Here is a 20,225-nt window from a genome sequence, read left to right as displayed (position 1 = left end):
TCTAAATTCCGCAGTATGTCTCAGTCTCTGCCCGGCATTCACACACTTCCTGTGGAAAATTTCAGTTTTCCTCATGACTTCGGAGTCCCTGGAGTTCCCCAAGCCAAACCTTTAAAGTGGTAAAATGATGGTTGAGTTTGGGTGGTTTTGATAAAGACCGGAAGCCACTTTGATCTGTGATCTGGAGAGAAGCGATGGTGTGGAGTGGCCTGTACGCCGGGACTCCGAAACCAAAGCAGACGAGCGCAAAGCAGCGTTCATTCATTTGATTATTAATACCTGCGCTTTTCCGCTTATTTTGTTAAAGTTAATTTAGACACCTCAGGTTCAGCAAGGCTCTCCCTGAGTATTTTATTCGCACACACAACATTAAGTCTTTGTAATATCAAATTTTAGAGTTTCTAGAGCTCCAAAGCGACTGATAATGCAGACCGGCAGAGTCCTTCAGCCGGGACAGCAGTTCTGTGTGGGAAGCACAAGAGGATTTAGATAACCTGAATGGATGCCAACAGCCATTCAGGGTATATGATGAAGGAAAGCAAACACGAGCAAGAACTTACAAGTTTATTAAAGGCTGCTGTAACGTCACGTTGCAGCCTGCCCTCGCATAGCCGTGCTGAGTTACGCGTATTTAGTCACACACAAAGGCATTCAGAAAGAGTTTAGGTTTGCAGCTGTAGATAAATAAGCAATTTTACAAGCCTCCCTGTTGAAACACACAATTTTCCTGCAGATTACAACGAGCTCCTGTGATTTTCCAATCACTAAAATGCCACCTGGAACGATGAGTTTAATTACGACGCAGCGGGGAAATGTTTTATTGCTGCCCTCCCGATGCAAAGTCACGCTGCACGCAACATGTGAGTGCAGTTTTGTTTGTTGTCACTTTTAAGCATCTCATTGTTGTTGTTTTTGTTTCTTTTCTTTCTTTTTTTTATTTTAGAGCGTGCTCCTCATGCTGGGCTCCCCTGCATCGCCAAGGAAACGGCCTTTTGAGTTGCTAAGCGACCTGGTGGACGACGGCGGCTTCGGCGAGGACCTGCACCCGGAGCGCTGGGACGTGTCCGCGCTGGACGAGATGACTCGCTACACCAAGCTGGCCCTCGGGGTGGGAGGGGAGCTGCTGGCCTGCTCTGAGGAGGCCGTCCTGATGGGCCGCTGGGGGTGGAGCCGGGAGGAGCAGGAGGAGGAAGAGGAAGAGGAGAGGAGGACGAGGAGCAGACATACTGCGCCTCCCCTCACCCAGGAAGCCCAGGCCGCTGCGAGGGAGGAGGGGCGTGCCTCTGTCGCCACAGCAACAGAGAGGGAGGCATGCGTCGTAGGAAGAGCGGCCGGAGGAGGACAGGACGGGGGGATGTCGAGGGAGCGTACAGTGGAGGTGTATCAGGTGGCTCAGCAGGAAGAGGAGGTGGTGGCGGCGGCTGCGGCGGCGGCGGCTGCGGGGTTGGCTCTGGAGCACTGCAGCGAGGAGCACAACTACTCCCTGAGCCAGGGAGAGGAGCTGGCGGCAGGGCCCGGCCACAACTCCCAGACGGAGGTGGGGACGCAGCAGGAGGCGCGGGGCAGGGAGGAGAGCCACGCCAGGACTGAGCTGGACACGGAGGCCGAGGGGCGGGAGGAGGAGGACGACGACGACGACGAAGAGGAGGAAGAAGGAGAGGAGGGGGCGGAGGAGACGGCGGCGGAAGCTGAACTCTCGAGCTCCTCGGAAACCGAATGTGGTGAGTTGCGCTTGGAGTTTTGTGTCTCAGCTCGTCGCGGCGCTGCCAGCAGCCCGTCTGCCCACACGGGAACCGTTTGAATCTGTCTCACGTCCAGACGAGACCTCGGACTCGCTCGGCTGAGCAGATGCACATTAAATACCAAAGTTGCGGGTGTAGTTAATTCCCGGACAACACGCCGCTTCAGTGGCTGCAGTTATGAAACGACTTTGAGCGTTGGAGTCTCCTCATGTAGTCAAATGCCATCTGCGACCGCCGCGGTGCTTTGTGTGTGTCGGGGGAGCGGGGGCTGGGAGCTGTGTAATAGGGTATGAAAGTTAGTACAGATTGTTAAACAAGCGTCACAGTCGAACTGGATTTTTAAGAAGCTTCAAAGGCACGGCGGACTGCAGCTGGTGTCTCATTACCCACAATATTCCCTCCTTGCCTCATTATTTCCTTTCTTTCAGTCACAAATGTTGTTGGTACACAGCAGAACTGAAACTGATTAGTTAATTCATCCTGACGTTCGAACGCTGCAGCGATCAGTCGATTAATCGATCGGTTGATTGAAGGGATAACCAGTTGGTTTAATGATAGATTTCATCATTTCAGTTGTTTTTCAAGCAAACGTGTCGGAGAGCAATCGATTAATCGTTCGGTCCCTAAAATGGCAAAACATTTTAGGAGAAAGCTAATGACAGTTCCCAGGGGCCCACAGTGCCGTCCTCTCAGCGCTGGAGCTGCGGCAATCAGTTGAGTAATCGATTAGAAAGTTGGTCTGCAACTATTTTGATAATTGATTGGCAAAAGTTTGCTGCCTCCAGCTTCAAGAATGTCAGAATCTGCTGCTTTTCTTTGTCATTTCTGACAGTAAGTGAAGCGTCTTTGGGTTTGGGATCGAGCTATTGTCATTATGCATTGATGTGCAGATTATTTTCCCAATTAATCGATTATTCGTTCAGTCTGTATAATGTCAAAAAATGTGGAAAAAAATTGTAGGAGCTCAGATTTTTGTCCATGATTTTAGTTTTTCATACCAGCGACTGCAGTCCTCATCAGCTGATGTTAAGAAGTCCTCAAGAACATTCTGGATCTGCACCAAAATGTCTTTAGAGGACTGCAGGTTGTAGAAAAAGTGTGTTGAAAGATTTTGATCTTTCTTGCATGTTAGGTTTGTGCCTCCCCAGTTGCATTATGGGAATTGTGGGATCCAGCGTTTTTGGAGCTTGAACCTCTGCTGCGTCTCTTTCTGTTTTTAAACTGTGTCTTTGTGGCAGCTCAGCAACAGATCGAGTTAGTTTGTCAGTCAACACGCAGACGGGACTGATTTCGAAGGCTTCTTCTCAGAGGTGATCAAACCCCCAGCAGGACTTCAGAGCAGCTTTGTTCCACTTTCATGACCTGAAGCTTTTTCCAGCCGTGAGCTTTGTGGTTGCTGTTAGCTCAGAGCGCCAGCTGAAGGGCTTAAATGTCAGGGGTGATTTCCTGTCCAGACCACAAGGCACAGAATATAAACATGTATATTAGATAACATGCAAATCGACTTTGCGTGAGATTACCATCTTTTCCCAGGCGTTTTGTGTCTCTGATCGTCCTCGCGGTGGAGAAACAAATCTCAGGGTTGTTGTTGCGAGGTAATGGAGAGGTCGCTGACTCAAGCTCAAAAGACCAGCCGGGGTCATATTTCCACTGTCGCGAGACGCCATTGTCACTGTGTGTGCGTGTGTGTGTGTGTGTGTGTGTGTGTTTGCCCGGTTGAGCTATTCTTACCATTAGCCTGTGGTGATTGCAGAGGGTTTGTGTGATTGATGGAAATCATAATGAAAGCTATAATAAAAGAGCCATAAGGTAAGAGATCGAGTTGAGGAGAGACAACTGCATCCTGGACCAGACTCTGTGTGTGTGTGTGTGTGTGTGTGTGTTGCCTGGTGTACTGTTTCATTGTTATTAACTTCCCCTTAGCTTTAGTCGTGCTCCTGTACTTCATGATGTTCGGTGTGTGTTTGTAACTTGCAGAATCGTCTCTGCTGCTGCTGCTGGAGCTGCAGCTCTGCTTGTTGTATTATTTATGATGCCATTCTTCATGGCGCCCGAGGCTAATCCTCTGTGACGTCTGCGTGCTCGTGTAGGTGTCTGAAACAGCACACGTGTGTGCTGGCGCCTTTGTCATCAGGACGTATGGTGTGCGGCTGTGGATTTGGGCTCGTGGCGTGATTTCGTAGCAGGCAAACATTAAATACCTGTCAGTTACGATTAGGGTTCATCTGTCATATTAACTCGAAGGGTATTTCTGTTCTGTGAAATGTCTTGTGTGTGGCTGTCAGTGTTGTCCACCTCCATAATAACGGATGCTTTCCTCATTACATATTAATAAAACAGCCTGCAGTATCGATTCTGCGTTTGGATAATTAAATAAGTGAAGCTGATGCAACATGTGCATCAGATTTCGTTCAGTAACTTTTGATGATAACAATTTCGTCGCGTGTTTCTAAATGCTGCCGCGGTAAGAACACACATTTTGAAAACATTAACAAAGATTTCTTTTTTTCTGTTGTAGCTTGAAAAGCTGCAGGTCAGACATACTGAAATGTGTTGGCAGGTTCAGGACAAAAATGTGGTTTATAAAAGCTGTTGTTGAAGTCTGGTCGCGTTGCCGCAGGTGAAACTAAAAGCTGCACCAGAGTCGGATGATCTAATCTGTCTAATCTGAGTGGGATGTTATGAAATGTGTTATCACGGGTCAATCAGAGTTTAAACAAACTCTCTGATGGTTCAGCACTTCTGACACTCGTGTGTGCAGAGAGCTGCGAGCCACGCTGACATAAAAACATAAGATACACGATCGGACGTGATAACGTTTGTGAGCTGAAAGTCACGCGGTTCACTTTGGTTGTGTCATGTTGAACCAGACCACAGCACCAGAGAGGAACATCTACTCCACAGCAGATTGCATGACACTCGCCGCAGACGTTCGTGGTGTCCAGAGGTTGACTTTGGATCATTCTGAAGACGCAGTAATCCAAATGTGTGCTGAACTTGAACCGAATTTGTACCAAATAGTTTAAGTTGTTTGGCCCACAGCCTGCACGAGTAACGAGTGATGAGTACAAATATGTAATTAATATATTCCTTATAATTTCACACAGTAGTTTACCATTAAAGCCTAACGCTAGGACAGCTGTTCAAGAGATACACAACTGGCGTTTGTTCCTTCATTAAATCCATTCATGCATAACCACAAGTTCAGCGTTTCAGAAGTGAACTGCGGCTCTTTGGGTCGTTCGGCTGGATTCACTTCACACCCGGGCTGAAGATCTAAGAACAGCAATCAAATCATCGTTTCCTCTGTGAACTGAGACTCGCTTGTGGTTTGTTTGTTGTCTGAAAATTTAAAAAAAAAACCCAGCCAGCTTCGCTGCATTTGCAGCCGTGCACCAGTTCAAAAACTCTCTTTTGTGTGTGAATGTGTGTTTTGAATCAGAGGCGGAGGCCGAGCCGGCAAGGCAGCCGGGCGAGCGGCCGTCGAAGCGCCGCTGCTTCTGGGAGTACCGACGCGCCCGAGAGACGGCCACAAAGAAGAAGCTGGGCGGAGACGTCCACTGGTCTCTGTCCTGGAGCTCCAGCACTCTGCCCAGCACACTGTACCGGCGAGAGGGTAGGGAGACACGCATGCACACACACGCACGCACGCATGCACACACACACACACACACACGGTCACTCATCAGGTAAAAACATCAAACTGTTGCTTTAGTTAACCATTCGGCTTCCTGATTAACCGGAAAACGTGGCTGACAGATTAGCCGCTGGTCACACGGAGGTGAAGCTGAACGAGAGGTCAGTGTTAAGTTAAATGTGAGTTAAGTTCAGCAGATCGAGTCTGTTCTCGCTGTTGTATTTTATCAGATGTGAAAGGTTCATTGAACTCAGGACCAGGACCAGGACCAGGACCTCCCAGGTCAAAGAAATCGTGAAAACATTTATTAAATTCATGGGACCTTGCAAAAATCCTCCAGCTCCACTCCACAAATGCTTCATTAGTTAGGAATTTTTCAAGTTTGGCTCTGAATTTCATCATTTTTTGCTGTTGTTTTTATCAGCACTCAGAGTCTCCCCAGTTAATTTGATGATGCATGTTGTTGCAGAATGTCTGACAGAAACAACATTAATAAAAACAGAAGAAATGAATACGCCCAGTGATTTATTTTTCACTTTCACGCAGCCAAATTTTGATTCTTTGTTTTATTATTAAACTTCTTCCACGTCTGCGGGTCATTTGGCATTGCTTAAAGACTCGAGTGTCGCAGAGCTGCTAAATGTGGCTTTGGAGCTGAGAAAAACACTTTTTAAGATGTCTGACTGTGCATTTTTTGTTGAGATTGTAGATTGTTGGACCAATGAGAATCTGAGCACAACGACCAATCAGCCGGCTGGAAGAAGCCCTGAGAATTTAGAGATAAAGTTGACGCTAAATGTGTTCCTCTGGACTGATGGCTTCATGAGTTTTGAAAAGATTTAATCGCAGGTTAAATTAATCCCACTCTACTTTGTCCAGGCAAAAAAGGGCGGCGCAAAGCTCGCAAGACAGACGCCAGCGACCTGACGCCAAACCCTCAGAAGCTCCACAACATCGGGGAGCAGCTGCAGAAGCTCAACGCTGCCATCGACGGCATGGGTCCGGTCAACGACCTGCCCGCCGTGGCCCGAGCTCGGTCCCGGAAAGAGAAGAACAAGCTGGCCTCCAGGTACCAGACTCCACTTAGTGCCCTCCTACATCCTGTGCACCATGTCAGGGCCCAGGAGACTCTCGGTATCGATTTGTCAGGCGTGAGTGGGCTTTTTGAGAGGTTTGTAAATCGTCTGTGGAAGGAAAATAATATTCCTGCAGGGCTCAGTGGTTTGGTTATCTGTAGGCAGACTTCTGCCTCGTCAAGATCGGTTTTCACATATGTTGGACGTTTAAATATTTGACCTTCTAATGCTGCTGCTTGAGGACACGGAGAGAGACGAATACATCCAGAGAAAATCTAATGTCAAGGCCGTGTTGATTTGACCTGATGAAAAATGGTTTTAACTCCTGTTAGCTGTGAAGTGTGTGAAGCTTTTGAACCCTCAGTGAAGGCGACCTTGTTTAAAAGCACATCACAAAGGATTCAAAAATATATGTGTCACGAGTGCCCCCTCCCCCCCTCGTTTGGACGCGAGCTCGACACAGCGAGTTAAGGAAAGATGGAGGGAAGCAGAGAGGAGATGAGATGGAGGGAAGCAGGATGGCAGGCTGAATGGGAGGAAATCAGGACAGGATTGAAGAGGCAGACGAGAAGGGTCGTCCAAAGTTCATCTGTGGAGGGAAAGAAAGACGGAGGCGGAGAGTTTGTAGGAGAGGACGTTATTACAGGCGGTTTGAAGATTAGAGGGGCTCTGGGAATATGTTTATTATTCCAAAACATACATTAAACACAACACAAACACGACGGAGACGATGAGGGCAGACAGGAAGTCACTTCGCTCTTACTGTAAAGTCACCGAGTTCATGATTTAATTTAATATGCAGGAACTTCGCCTGTGAAGATTCCCCTCGCACTTGTGGCTGCCTGAGAACAGATCACAGTCAGCAGTCGGGGATTATCAAAACCGCCTCCGGTTTTCTCCAGTCTTATCTCAGTCTTGTCAAAAACTAGGCGTTCAGGCGGCGTAGAGAAAAACACGCTGGGAGCCGTGGTGCCGCCAGTTTGATCTGACGATTTCACAGTCAGGGTTTCTGCAGCTCCTGTGGACGTTTTAACATGTCTAAAGTCCACGTCTGTCCGGCTCTGGTTTTACGCGGGTCGCACTCACGTCGGGAAACTTTTGTTTAACTTACGGTGACGTAAGGACAGGTGAATCTCCGCTCTCATCGTCGTATATGTACAGTAATGCGGGCAAGTTAGCTTGGCTGTCCCGTTAGCTTAACATAAGAAGGGATTGGAGTCACATGGGTGGAAGTCAGAAAAGGATTTGTCTGTGATTGGTCGGTATCAGCTGAAAATATTGTTAGTCTGAGCCGTACTGGAATCACGCCATCATTTTGGGAGAGATGATACCCTCTTCTGTGCTCACATGAGGAGACCGACATCAACTGAATCTCTGTGTTCAGCACCAGTTCAAGATGGCGGCTAGCTTAGCTTACCTTCCCTCCAAGACTGTGTGTGTGTAAGAAAACCTCAGCTTGCTCTGACACAACACAGTCTTTTTAAGCTTGACAAATAGTCAAAGTGAGGGAAAGCATGTACTTATAGTTTCCCCTGCAGCAGCACTGTCCACATCAGAGAGCCCGCTGTGAGTCACTCTTCCAGTCACCTCTCATCATGTGACTGGTTGCTAAGATTGGATCCCAAAAATAGGTGAAGCTTCAGGTTTGGCTACACCTCCAAGCATCTGAAACACAAACCGCGGCGGCCATTTTCTGATTCCCATCCAAGCGCTTGAAGCTTTTAATTTGGTGAATACGTTTTTCCCTCCTTCCAGGCAGCCGCGGGTTTTGCTCTCACTCAGCGGGACACTTAAACCGGTCTGCAGCTGTAGGTAAACCTTCACAAGGAACAGCTTGTATTCTTCTGGTCTTTATCAGTCCCCGTGATTAGGAACAGCTAAATTATCATGTTGTGGTTCAAGTCGGGAGGTTGCAAGAGAAAAACGTGACAGAGAAACGTAGACGAGGTGTTCTGTCCAAATCCGCTGGCCTGCAACTGCTTTGTTTCCTTTAGTTTCATTCGACTGACTCACAGCTGCAGGAAAAGAGAAATTCTGTGCAAGCTGCGGAGAGCAGTCCCCGTGAGACGCATTAATGTTTAATATGCATCGATTGATTCATTCCCTGCTGCCGTAATTTCAGCCCCAAATAGTCTGAAACCAAAGCGGCCGTTTGGCTGCTGAGTCGCGGTGTCAAACTGGCAGGGAGGTTTCCAGTTCGGAAACAACATCCTCCACTCATCGCTGGCCAGCTGCTCTCCGTGTGAAGCCGCAGTCACAGAAACGGGGGTCATGTGGAGAGCGGGAACCCGACAGCGGAGCCTCTTGTTCCAGAGGATGACGGTGCTCTCTTTGCCTCTGTTTCCAGGGCCTGCCGGCTGAAGAAGAAGGCCCAGCACGAAGCCAACAAGATCAAGCTGTGGGGACTCAACCAGGAATACGGTCAGTACTGCACTCTGCACAAACCACGACGGCTTCAGCTCCTCATAGGGAGGATTATATTCCTCTCTCTGTGCTGAGACATTTACTGGAGCCGTTTGTATGTTCGTGAAAAGCTTTCGCTCTGCCGTGAGGAGTCACAGAACATGAGTTTATGATTCGGTATAGATCAGAGCCTGTTGGTTTAGGGACTGCATGCTCGCCAGGAGGAGGAGGAAACTCCACCTCAAGCTGGTTGCACAGGTGCGGCGCCGCTCAGGCGCTCGCCAGGTAAAGATGCTCATGAGCTGAAGTGCAACCCTGGAAACTTGAGTTTTAGTCGGGTGGCGTTACAGGATGTGTTTGAGAGCAAGACAGAGGAGACCGAACACAAGCAATAACTTTTCAGCCTTTGCTGTCATTTGATAATCGCTAATAAATAAAACAGTTAAATAAAGCAGGGGCCGACCCTTCAGTCCCGGCAGCCCAAAGCCTTCTGGTCCTTCTCCATCCATTTTCACTTTATGTTTTATTTTGTTCCTGAGGGTTTACATTGAGTTTCACAGAATTCGTTTTCCACGCTGCAGCAGACAAAATCATTCAGGATAAAAATCACAGCAACAGAGTCGAGTGTGGCTCGTTTCCACAACGAGCCAACGTGTCCCGGCCTCTCTTTAGACGAGGAACAAAATACAGACTGGGTGACTGAGAAAACGTCTTGTCGGGGCTGCCGTGAAGATGCCCCGTTTAAGAAATCAGGTTACCGCAGAACGCTGATAATAACGAGATCACTGCGGAGCACTTAAACACACTGACTGAGGAAGAACCTGAGAGGGGTGACTTCACCTCGTCCCCGATAATCAACACCTCCACCCTGCCAAGTCTGTCAGCCCCCACCTCCTCCTCCTCCTCCTCCTCCTCCTCCTCCTCCTCGTCTGCTTCGCTTTGAACTCAACCCCAACCAGCTTCCAACTTCCTTTGTCCCCCCTCCCCCTCCCATTTTTTTCTTTGAAACATTCCAGTCATTCCTGATCCTGGACCGGTGTTTCATCGTGCAGGCTTTAGTTGTGGCTCTCGCAGATTTTTTGTGCTGCTGGCGGGAAGCCAAAACACACAGGGCTTAACCTCACACATCGGCTCACCTCCCTCCCCCCGCCGCCACCGCCGCCTCCGCCTCCTGTGACTCTTTCTTCTTCTGGTTCTTGAAATTCTCTCATTCACTTCTCTCTCCATCTCTGCAATTAGCATCCGCACAAAACACCTTTTACATGCTTAGCAGCAGATTCAACAGAAAGCAGAAAACTTCAAACAACAGGGCTTTGGCGCCGTGCCAGTGCCGGGAGAGTGTGTGTGTGTGTGTGTGTGTGTGTGTGTGTGTGTGGGAGACATACAGTAAAAATGAAATAAACCCAGTGTGGTCCTTCGCCCACACACACACACACACACACACACACACTCCCCGTCGAGGAATCGGATCCATCCGAGAATAATGCAGACGGACAGGAGGGGTGTCACGGCGCCATTAGGGTCACATGACCCCCGTGGGGGGGAGCCAGAATCACAGAAGGTGCAGATGATTCACGCCATCAGCAGGAGAGATGAGCCTCAAGCAAACCATGTTTTTGGAGTGAGAAAAGACGGCTGATCTGGCAGCAGAAAACATCCTGCAGGAAGCGTTTATTCGGTGTTGTGTGTTCCGCTTTTCTGCCTTCAAGATGCATCATGTAAAATCTGATTATTTTCATTATTGATGTGAAACACAAGTACATCACAGCTTCCCACAGCCCCTGTGGACGTCTCAGATTGATTTTATCTGACGATTTAGTACTTTAAGACTCACATTTATTAAGCTCACAGTGAAGCTGGAACCAAAGGCTGTCGGGGCTTGACGAAAGAAAGACCGAAGCGATTAATCGATTAATCAGAATAGTTGCAGTTTAATTTTCTTGTTCGAGCTCTCGTGTGAGAGGCCGGAGGTTTTTACAGTACAAAAACAGGAAATGTTTTTAACTCGGCAAAGTAGACCAGAGTTTCCATGCGGTTCTGCTGTTTTCCCTGCTGCCGCAGAGACAACCGGAGACGTGAAAGCAGACAGAAATGGTGCCAGGCTGCCTTCATTGTCCTGGGACATTTCATACCCAGTGGCAGACAGAACAGCAGAGAGAAAGTGGTGTTTAAAGGGAACCGGTCCAAACCCAGATGGTGTCGTTATTCTGTAGCTGTTAATTCAATTCAGTTCAATTTTATTCATTTATATGGCACCAAATCACAACAGACGTTGTCTCATGACACTTTGCAGTCAGAGCAGGTCCATTTTTGGTACAGAGAGACCCAACAAAACCCCCACAAGCAAGCAGAGAAGACGCGAGTTTCTGTGTGGCGACGCTATGCGGTCAACGTTTGCTTCACAATAATGTGACTCAACTTGATCGGTTTCCAAACAGTCAGAAAGATTCAGAATCAGAATTCCTTCATTTATCCCTGAAGGGAAATTCTTGAAAATTCTGTCTGCAGCGCATCGTATTTATTTATTATTTCCATGCGTGTGGCATTCAAATATGGAGATGAGCGTTAACTTTATCGAGAACGTCAGAAACAAAAGGAGCTCGTGGTCAAAATCCATGGCTTTGCTCCACATAGACATACGCAGGTGGTGTCATTTCCTGCCTGCTGCGCACACAACGCCAGTTAACAGACGATGGGGAAGCTTTTATTTTGAAACTCTTCAACATTACCAGTTTAACCAAGGAAGCGATGGTGTGTTTCAAGCTGCCCTGTTCAGTCCCAGTCTGATGTGCTGGCCACAGTGAGGCAGTGAGGGGTTAATGGTCTGCTCTTTCGCTTTCCCTAAATCTGTCCAGGTTTCTAACTTTAGACCACCCTGATCTAACTTCTCTTTCCCTGATTTTAGCTTTAACTTCACTTTTGTTTTCCCCGGATTTTCCATTTTGCTCTATAAAACAAAACATCCCATGACGCACCTGGTTTTCGCGGGAAGCGCAGTCGTGACGTTTGGGAAATGCCGTGCGTATGTTGGGCTGGTTGTCAAACCTCAACACTTTGTGGAGTCCTGACCGAAATGTGTCCACAACCCCAAGCACGGAAAACTCTTGAATACCAAAAGTTGGCTTTGAATGTTTTGTCAGAATCATCTATTAAATCATAGTTTAGATCATTTTATATGTTTCCTTTTATTTTGGAAGAACGCTTGAATGGCTCCTTTGTGTTAAAATGAAACACTGATGGGCTTGAAAAGGTTGCCCTCTTTTGTTCGATGCCCTTGCTCGACTTACCCTGATATTCTTACCGTAACTAATCTCACGCCTCACGCCTAAACCCAGCCAACCCCAGCAGCAAAGCCAACAAGCGCCGTCCAATCAGGAAGAAATATCTTAGCCCCCACATGTCATGTTTTCCATCACTGCTGACTGGAGCTGACGAACACCTGCGACGCCTGGAACACCTGGATTGGACTTTGCCGTCCCCTCGAAGGCGAACCCAGATGTGCTCTGGCATCAGTTCTCTGCTGACTTGGTGTTTTTCGGACATGAAGATATTCAGAGTTTTTAATTTTGCCTTTGGTCGTGCAGAGAACTTGCTGGGAGCTCTGCTGAGGATCAAGGAGGTGATCCGGCGGCGGGTGGAGAGCAGCGAGGAAGAGGACACGGACGAGCGAGGGATGACTCAGCGCCTGGAAGACATACTCCGAGAGTCCAGCGGTAAGAGACACAAACACACCCATTTCGTCCTGTTATATGATAAATGCAAAGATGGCCTGAATCATGAACTGAAGTTATACATTTTAATAACCAGCTTTATCACCAGAAAGGCTCGTTCGCTCTATGGACAAAAGTATTGGGACCTTACCAACAATGACATCTCATTCTAATCACGCAGACAGATTTGCAGCTCTAACAGCTTCCACTCTTCTGTGAAGGCACAGTCATGCTGGAATAGAAAAGGGCCTTCAACAAACTGTTGCCACAAAGTTGGAAGCATAGCATTGTCCAAAATGTCTTGGTGTGCTGAAGCATTAAGATTTCCCTTCACTGGAAGTCAGGGGCCGAGCCCAAACCCTGAGAAACAGCCCCATGAAGATGTTTGTCTGGATACTTTTGTCTGTGTAGTCTATGTTACATCTAACAGAACCCAAAGCTGTCTGTACTTATCTTATTTTTGCTCTTATTTATTTAGCTTTTTCTCAGTCCTGTTGTCTCCTTTTCTGTCTCTCTTTTTGATTCATCTCCATGACAACCGCAGGTCCTTTAGTTGCCGGGCGGACCAAAGACTTTGTGCAGAGGATTTTGGCAGCCAGCGCGGGCGGTCAGAACCAGCGCAAAGAGCCTCCCCAGGAAGACGATGAGGCAGCGGGATAAACTCGGCCAGCGTCCCTCCTCCTCTTCCTCCTCCTCCTCCCATCACCAACCAGCCCGACCTGATCGAGTGTGTCTACACCGCCCCTCCACTCGCACGTTGTACACATTCGAGTAAGAGCTGGAGATTCTGGGAAAGAGGAAGAAGACGAAGAACAGGAGGAGGAGGAGGAGGAGGAGCAGGAGGAGGAGGAGGAGGCCTAAACAAAATGGGAGTAAATTGCCACCCTGCTCCTGGTCCTCTCCTGTCGGCCCTCCAAACAGCAGCTGTCTTCGCCGCTCTGGACCCGCAGGCCGCACCACAACCAGCACCAGGCCAGAGCTGCTGCTGATGTCTCTGTTCTGTGTGTGTGTGTGTGTGTGTGTGTGTGTGCGTGTGTGTGCGCGTGTGTGCGTGTGCATCCGTGTGTGCGTGTGTTGGACATGTAACATACCGTATGAGCGTGTATAGTGTTCCTCTCTCCCTCTATGTGCTGTATTTGTATCCCAGTGTGCCTATGAATAGACATTGCACTGTTTTGTAGATGGTCGTAGTTGCCGGCAGGGGACCGGTAGTGAGCCGAGGGCGAGGGGGCATTTGAGGATAGAGGAAGTGCTAAAATAAGGAAGTGGGAGGAGCCCAGGCCTGGGAGACAAAGAAACGGGTGTGTGTGTGTGTTTTATTTTATTTGGCTGGGCTCCTATAGAAGCACTGCATACCATTTGGATTGCATCGGCATCTGAAAAGTCAGTTAATGTTGTTGTGACACACATCGAGTGGTGGAGTCCTGACGCCAGACCAGCTGTTGATGGAAACAACAGCCTGCTTGTTGTGGAAAAGTCTTTGGAGCTTTAATACCCACCTCTTTAACACCCCTTCATCCCGTCAAAATGAAAGCAAAGTCAAAAATGAAAGAGAAAATCCTGCACCTTAATCCAAACTGACCAAAGAAAACTGCTGAACCACTCGGACACCAAAACCTCTCACCACTTCAGATGCTGCCAACCATCAACACATCGTTTTGTTTCGGGAAGGGAGGCAAAAGTGACTGAAACAAGTTTTTTGTTTGCCCACATGCATCCTTAAATGTTGGCATCGCTGAACCTAAACGCAAGCCGTCTCTTGGCCCTGAGAGTCGGAGGTGTGACTGACAGGTTTATGATTTGGTCAGCCTTTTAGCTCTGCAGCCTGGTGCTCCTTTAGCTTATCTGCAGTCGCTTTATTTTTACCCACAAAAGGGAAGTGTCCTCAATGCCTTCCCCGAGCCCTCTCCTCAACCCCTGACCTGATTATGTAGCGCACCTTCCTCAATTGCAATGACAAATAGAGAAAAACACTTGTAGTTGTAGACAGCAACAAATAAGTTTGATTTTTTTTTTATCATTATTATTATTATTACGACGATGATGATTTTGTTGTTGTTTTGGCGATGCCACAGCCCACAGAGTGGGCGTCAGTCGTGAGAAATCTGCCTTTCTTCTGTGGTTTTTGCTGAAGCTGAAGACCAACTTGTCCAAGGTCTCTAAATGTTGTTGGACATTTAAAAAAAAAAAAGTCAATGACCCTTTGAATTGCACTGTGGTAAAAGCAACTACGCACCTTCGAAGAGGGCTTCAGATCCTCCTAAAGAGAAAAAAAGACTCTTGGCACCTTTGTCTGAAGACGGATGTGGACTGAGAGGCTCGTCGTGGACGCTCGGCGCCTCCTGACAGTGTGGTGCTACTGTTTGATGATAGAATAAAAAGCAATGCAAACCTGAGCATCAGGCAGTAACTGCTGACTGGGTTTTGGCCTGCGAACACGTACTGTTGTAATGGGCAGTTTGTTTGCATAATGACGCCTTTCTGAAGTGCCTGGAGCTTAAAGCCACAGGGACCTGTGTTATTATGCCTGATCCTAAACCCTGTTACGAGGTACAAGGTAACCCGTGACTACTGCTGCGAGCTCGGCCTCACTTGACTTCACTTGGTGACAGAAAGAAACTGCAGGCCTGCGTTGGGCCCTGAAAAGTCAAGCTAAATGTCATGCTTTCAGTTTAAACCTGTACGTGGAAACAGTAGCTGGCACCAGTTCCTCTGAACATCATCTCTGGGAAACGTTAGTGGAGGCGTGGCTGTTAGCTAAGCTTTTGTTTTTCAGCCTTGACGAGCTCCCGTCTGGGCCGCGTTCCAAAGCTGCTGCTCTATAGCATACTGTCCCCCTCCTATGGAAACTCCATTTCCTGTCTCAACCAGGAGGGGAGCAATTAAACTCTTCACCTCCACGAGGTTTCGCTCGTGGTCATTTTGGAAAGCTGTGGATACAAGAGGCCAGGGCAGTTCGTCTTCGTGCTCCTGCGTCAGCCTGGAAAATTTCACTCACGGTCGTATGAGTATAGGAGTGTACTGTAAACAGAGGATTCCTGTCGTTCAGCTGGAAAGGTTTGAGCCGAGCTTTTCGAGCTCTGATGCCAGAGACAGATAGTCTGTGGCTTTGTGAGAAAAGATGGCCGATGCAGCGGCACAGGAAACATCCCCACAGAAACCCGGTCGCGTTTTCGTGCGATCGTCTCTCAGATAAGCATAAGAAAAGGACAGACGATCGAGGTCACGGTCACTGAGGCCAGTAGAATAAAGACGTTTGGGCCGAGGTGCACTCTGCACTCTTTGTGCTGCTGTTCCTCCCTCCTCCCTCCTCCTCCTGAGGCTTGGGAAGCTGGCGAGGCTGCCAGCAGAGTCACAGGATCTCATGCTGGCGGCAGCCCCCTTCACATGCCCTCGCACAACAATAAACAGACAGCGACTGGAACGGCTGAAAGCAACTGTATAGATTTGTACGAACCATCTGGCACGTCACAGGACGAGGACGAGGTCTTTGGGTTTAGCAGAGATTCTGCTCTGAATGCACAAGTTTGTCTTGATGTTTTCCTTCCTCTAAAGTGGTGTTATGTAACACAAAGCACCATCTGTTGTGTACATTCATCTATATGCCAAAAACTGATCTGAGGAGAAAACTGTTGTAACACACTGAATTCCTGCCGCAGATCCAAACAACAAACAGGACATGATGCCGGATTTTACGCAACCAGAGAGCTCGCGCGAGGGCCAAAAAGTGTAGCACTGCTCCTCCTTAAAAGAAACATTTTGACGTTTTTCTATGATGGAATAGCCCTTTAACTGTAAAGCTTTAATATGGAGGGGCCACTTGTCTCCGCTCACATTCCTGACTCAGTTTCCCAGAAAGCTTGTGTTTATGTGTACCTGGAAGCGTGGGGGGGCCGGGGGGCAGACAAGAACGACCCAAAGATGTCTGCCTTTTGGTCACCAGGCCGAGCTCGGCCCGGGTCGACCCGGGAACGGCTGCCGCTTAAAGCACACAGAACTGGCGCTGTCGGCTCCCAAATCCTGCCAGCGGTGACCTAATATGGACGATGACTTTGCATAAATCGGGTCGATTCTTATCTGAGTTACTTCCTCGATGGGTGTCAACTCCTGCCTGAGACGGAGACAAGTAAACAGTCGGTCGCCAGCTCCTTCTGAGAGAGACAAAGTTTTCTGTACTCAAAGCTGGATCCACCTCAGCTGTGACAGCAAAGTCAGTATCAGATGTAAGCAAACAGAAGAGATTCAGCTCCTCACATGTCTGGTATCAACGCAGGGCTGCTAATGAAGGAATGCTTTTAATGCATTTACTCAAGTCTGGCAGCATTTGGCTGTGATCCTCTGTGGACAGCTGCCCCTACTTTCTTCTATATTTCGCTAAAGGGCAGAAATAAACCCGCTAAATAACTGAATGTCCACCAAAACACAGATTCATTGTCTTCAGTTCAAAATCCTCAGAGAGTTTGTTCATGTCTTGCTGCGAGTTGGGTGCAAAGATTGACAGCACGCTGCAGCGTCATGCCACAGCCGGTTAGCTTAGCTTAGCATAAAGACGGGACACTGGGGGAAACAGTTAGCCTGGCTGCGTCCTAAGATAACAACAGCACGTCTGCCAGCACCTTCAGAGCTCGCTTATTAACACGTTTATTTATGGTTTTCGGGCAGTAGTGTGCAGGACTTTGTCTTGGCCTCTCAATGATGACGAGACTCGGGCTGTTTTCCCGTTTCCAGTCTTTGTGCTAAGCTATCTGTCATGTGAGTGTGGTTTCGGTCCAACTCGAACCGATGAGGTGAATATGTGAATCTCCCAAAATGTCAAACGATTCCTTAAATGAAGCACTTTGGCTCCACCAAACTCAGTCTGGCCTCCGCCCTCCACTGGTGCAGGTCCTTGGTTTAACATCCGAAGTAGTCTCTTTTGAAGGTGTAGTGTTTGGAGCAACAAGCGCAGGGAGAAGCTGCTCCACCTTACTTGTGAGGTGTCGTGGAGCGGCAGACTGAATAGACCCATCGGTAAGCCGACACTGGTGGGACGCTGCTGACCTCCGGGTGCCCGTCCCCACTCTGACTCAGGCTTCTCCGGTTTCAAAGGTGAAGCAGAGGCCCGGGGCAAACAGCACTTAGCCAGGGCCTCGAATTAGCTTATCCGAAAGTATTCTTTTCCCCTCCGCCCACCTTTTCGCACTCTGACAGCTGCGGAGGAGGAGGAGGAGGAGGAGGAGGAGGTGGAGGCCTGCGTCCTGATGCCCCCCGTCTCCTTTTCGCTGACCTGGAAGACTCCATCTGGGAAGACGCCAGATGGGGGGGGTGTCAGTTTTGACCCGCGGGTCCGCATGAAGTTTTCTTATCGCTGAAGCTGGCTGCAGCTCGGTCCAGTTTGTGCCTCTCGTATCTCATCAGTACACAAAGCTGTGGAATCTCTGGAGATCTTTCAAAGACCTGGAACCCCGTTTCCTCGACCCGCTATTTAAAACGATCAGTGAGATCCTACGTGAACACGTTCTGCCACAGGTGGAAGAGTTTTGCTGTTGTCTTTTTTGGAAAAGCTCCAATCAGGAAGTACATATAAGATTGTCCCCGTCCCCCCCAAACTTTGTTGCTTCCTTAGTCATTAACTGACTGAAGAGTTAAGCACAAGATTTCAGCGGCTGCAGCAACACTTAGTGTTGTTTTCAAGGTGTTTTCTGTATTTGAGGATCAGAAAATATTCACTGTGCTGCAAAATGATTATGTTTTCTGAGCTTTGACTCCATTCGTAGTGACATAAACGTCACAAGAAAAATGCAAAGGTGTTGTGTCCAAAAGTATAAAACGATGCAAAAGAGTCTCGATCCACCTGAGCTGAAACTGATCACGTCTGATTGATTGATCCACATTTAAAAACAGTAGAGCTCGACGAGTTGATCAGCCTCCATTGGTGTGTACGTTACAGGTTACATGAGTACGAACATGTGACTTTTCACTGTGTGGGCAGTCCACGAGGTGAAGACTGGGTGCTGGAAGGTTGGCGGGTCTCTCTGGCTTTTGAAATGTCTCCAGAGATTGTAAACGGGGACGCTCAGCTCCGTCTCTCAGATCCGTCTCTCCAGAGGTCTGAGATGCACCTCGCGGCTTTAACCAAAACCAAGTCAGTCGTTTCTGTCGAGATCCATATCAAAGGTCGGTTTGCGGGCGTGAAGACAAAAGTCATGTCGTCGTCCCGTTAGAAAGGAAACGGTGCTCTGGTATCCAGTGGAGAGACTGAGCGCTCACATCCCTGCTGGTTCTCGAGTCCATCTGGGCGCAGGTTGAAGGATGGGAGGGGAGGAAGGTCGAGAGACTAGCAAACATTCCACAATGCCATGTCATATAGTGTACAGCAACCCTTACTTCTCTTCTGCCCTTTTCCTCCCGCCGTCTGTCTTTCCGTAACCCAGTAATCACATTACTACAGTGACACTTCGGACCTGTTAACACATTAACACATCTTTATGTACAACTCCTTCGTCAGTAAGTAACCTTTGAGAAAATAGTACAAAAAAATAAAAATACAAAAAAACAAAAACAAGAAGTGCCGTACAAATAGAAGCCTAATATTTTTTGTTTTGGTTCTGTGTGAGTGTACTGTACACCTGTATAATGTATATTTTAATATTTATATGCAGCTGTTGTATTAAAGTATATTTTTAAAATAAAAACTTGGCTCTTTTCATGCGCAGTGGGTGAGGTGACGACGACTGTGAGTGCTGCACAGCACCACCAGCAGGCCACTCGGAGGTACTGCAGCGCTTATGAGAGCAGCTTTGTGCACAGTGAAGGTGAGGATCTGCTCTTTGTAAGGTTCATAAGAGTCTGATGTTGACAGGCGCCACCTGGCAGCTCGTGGGTCATTGTAGCCCTCAGTTTGTCTTCCAGAGGGGCAGCCTTCACAGACAGTCTCAGGTGATTCTGCTGCTGGAGACGTCCAATCTGAGATATTGACCCTGAACTAAACTCACTTAGACCAATCTAAAGGGTCGGTTCACCCAAAACAAAACACACCCTTAATGGTGTCCAGTAGTACCAGAAGTATGAGATCTGAGTACTTATTCCTCTGCTGTTAGGTGCGTTTACTGAAGTACAGAACAGTACACATTTGATGTACTTTACTTGCTTCTACTCCACTACGACTCAGGCGTTCATATTGTTCTTTTTACTTCTCTACGTTTATCTGACAACTTCAGACACTTTGCGATTTAAGATTTCTACGCAAAGCGGTGAAGAATTTATGAAATATGTTTTGTTTAAATTGAACTATTTGCTGCTGCTTGTTTGTTATTTTAAATGCTTTCACGATGTGTTTTTGGTAGTGTTGAGGTTTGTGCTGTTGGTTGGACAAAAACAGTATGCAGGCGTCACTTTGGATGAATGTGACCACATTTCTCACTATTTTGAGAATTTTTCACAAACCAACAGTTCGCTGATTGACGGGGAAGAAGATCATAGGCTGCAGTCCTGTACAAAACGGTTCAAAACGAGCTCCACCTCGACCAGCTCCATCAGTGAAGTCCTGCCTGTGCAGTCGTGCAGGAGTCAGACTGTTGGCAGCCTTTTCAGTGGAGAACTTTAACTTCACAGAGTACTTTTACTGCGTGGTATTAGTACTTCTGATGGTATCAAACTGTGGATTGTGTGTGTGTGT

General features: G+C 48.0%; 1 protein-coding gene across 13 annotated transcripts in view; it reads left to right on the top strand.

The window, feature by feature from the left end:
• LOC124051239 (CREB3 regulatory factor-like) overlaps positions 1–19,242 on the top strand; it is a 30,147-nt gene extending 10,905 nt beyond the window's left edge. For all 13 annotated transcript variants that reach the window (XM_046374455.1, XM_046374426.1, XM_046374435.1 and 10 more), the window contains 6 exons: positions 944–1,721; positions 5,185–5,358; positions 6,259–6,448; positions 8,803–8,876; positions 12,443–12,571; positions 13,113–19,242. In XM_046374455.1, coding sequence (XP_046230411.1) covers positions 944–1,721; positions 5,185–5,358; positions 6,259–6,448; positions 8,803–8,876; positions 12,443–12,571; positions 13,113–13,228 — 1,461 coding nt within the window. In that variant the 3' untranslated portion in view covers positions 13,229–19,242. The remainder of the gene's footprint in view (positions 1–943; positions 1,722–5,184; positions 5,359–6,258; positions 6,449–8,802; positions 8,877–12,442; positions 12,572–13,112) is intronic.
• The last annotated feature ends 983 nt before the right edge of the window (positions 19,243–20,225 follow it).

The sequence above is a fragment of the Scatophagus argus genome, chromosome 2 (assembly GCF_020382885.2).
Source record: "Scatophagus argus isolate fScaArg1 chromosome 2, fScaArg1.pri, whole genome shotgun sequence".
Taxonomy (NCBI): domain Eukaryota; kingdom Metazoa; phylum Chordata; class Actinopteri; family Scatophagidae; genus Scatophagus; species Scatophagus argus.
Note: the sequence above shows the minus strand (reverse complement) of the source record. Positions and strands in the feature narration are given on the sequence as shown.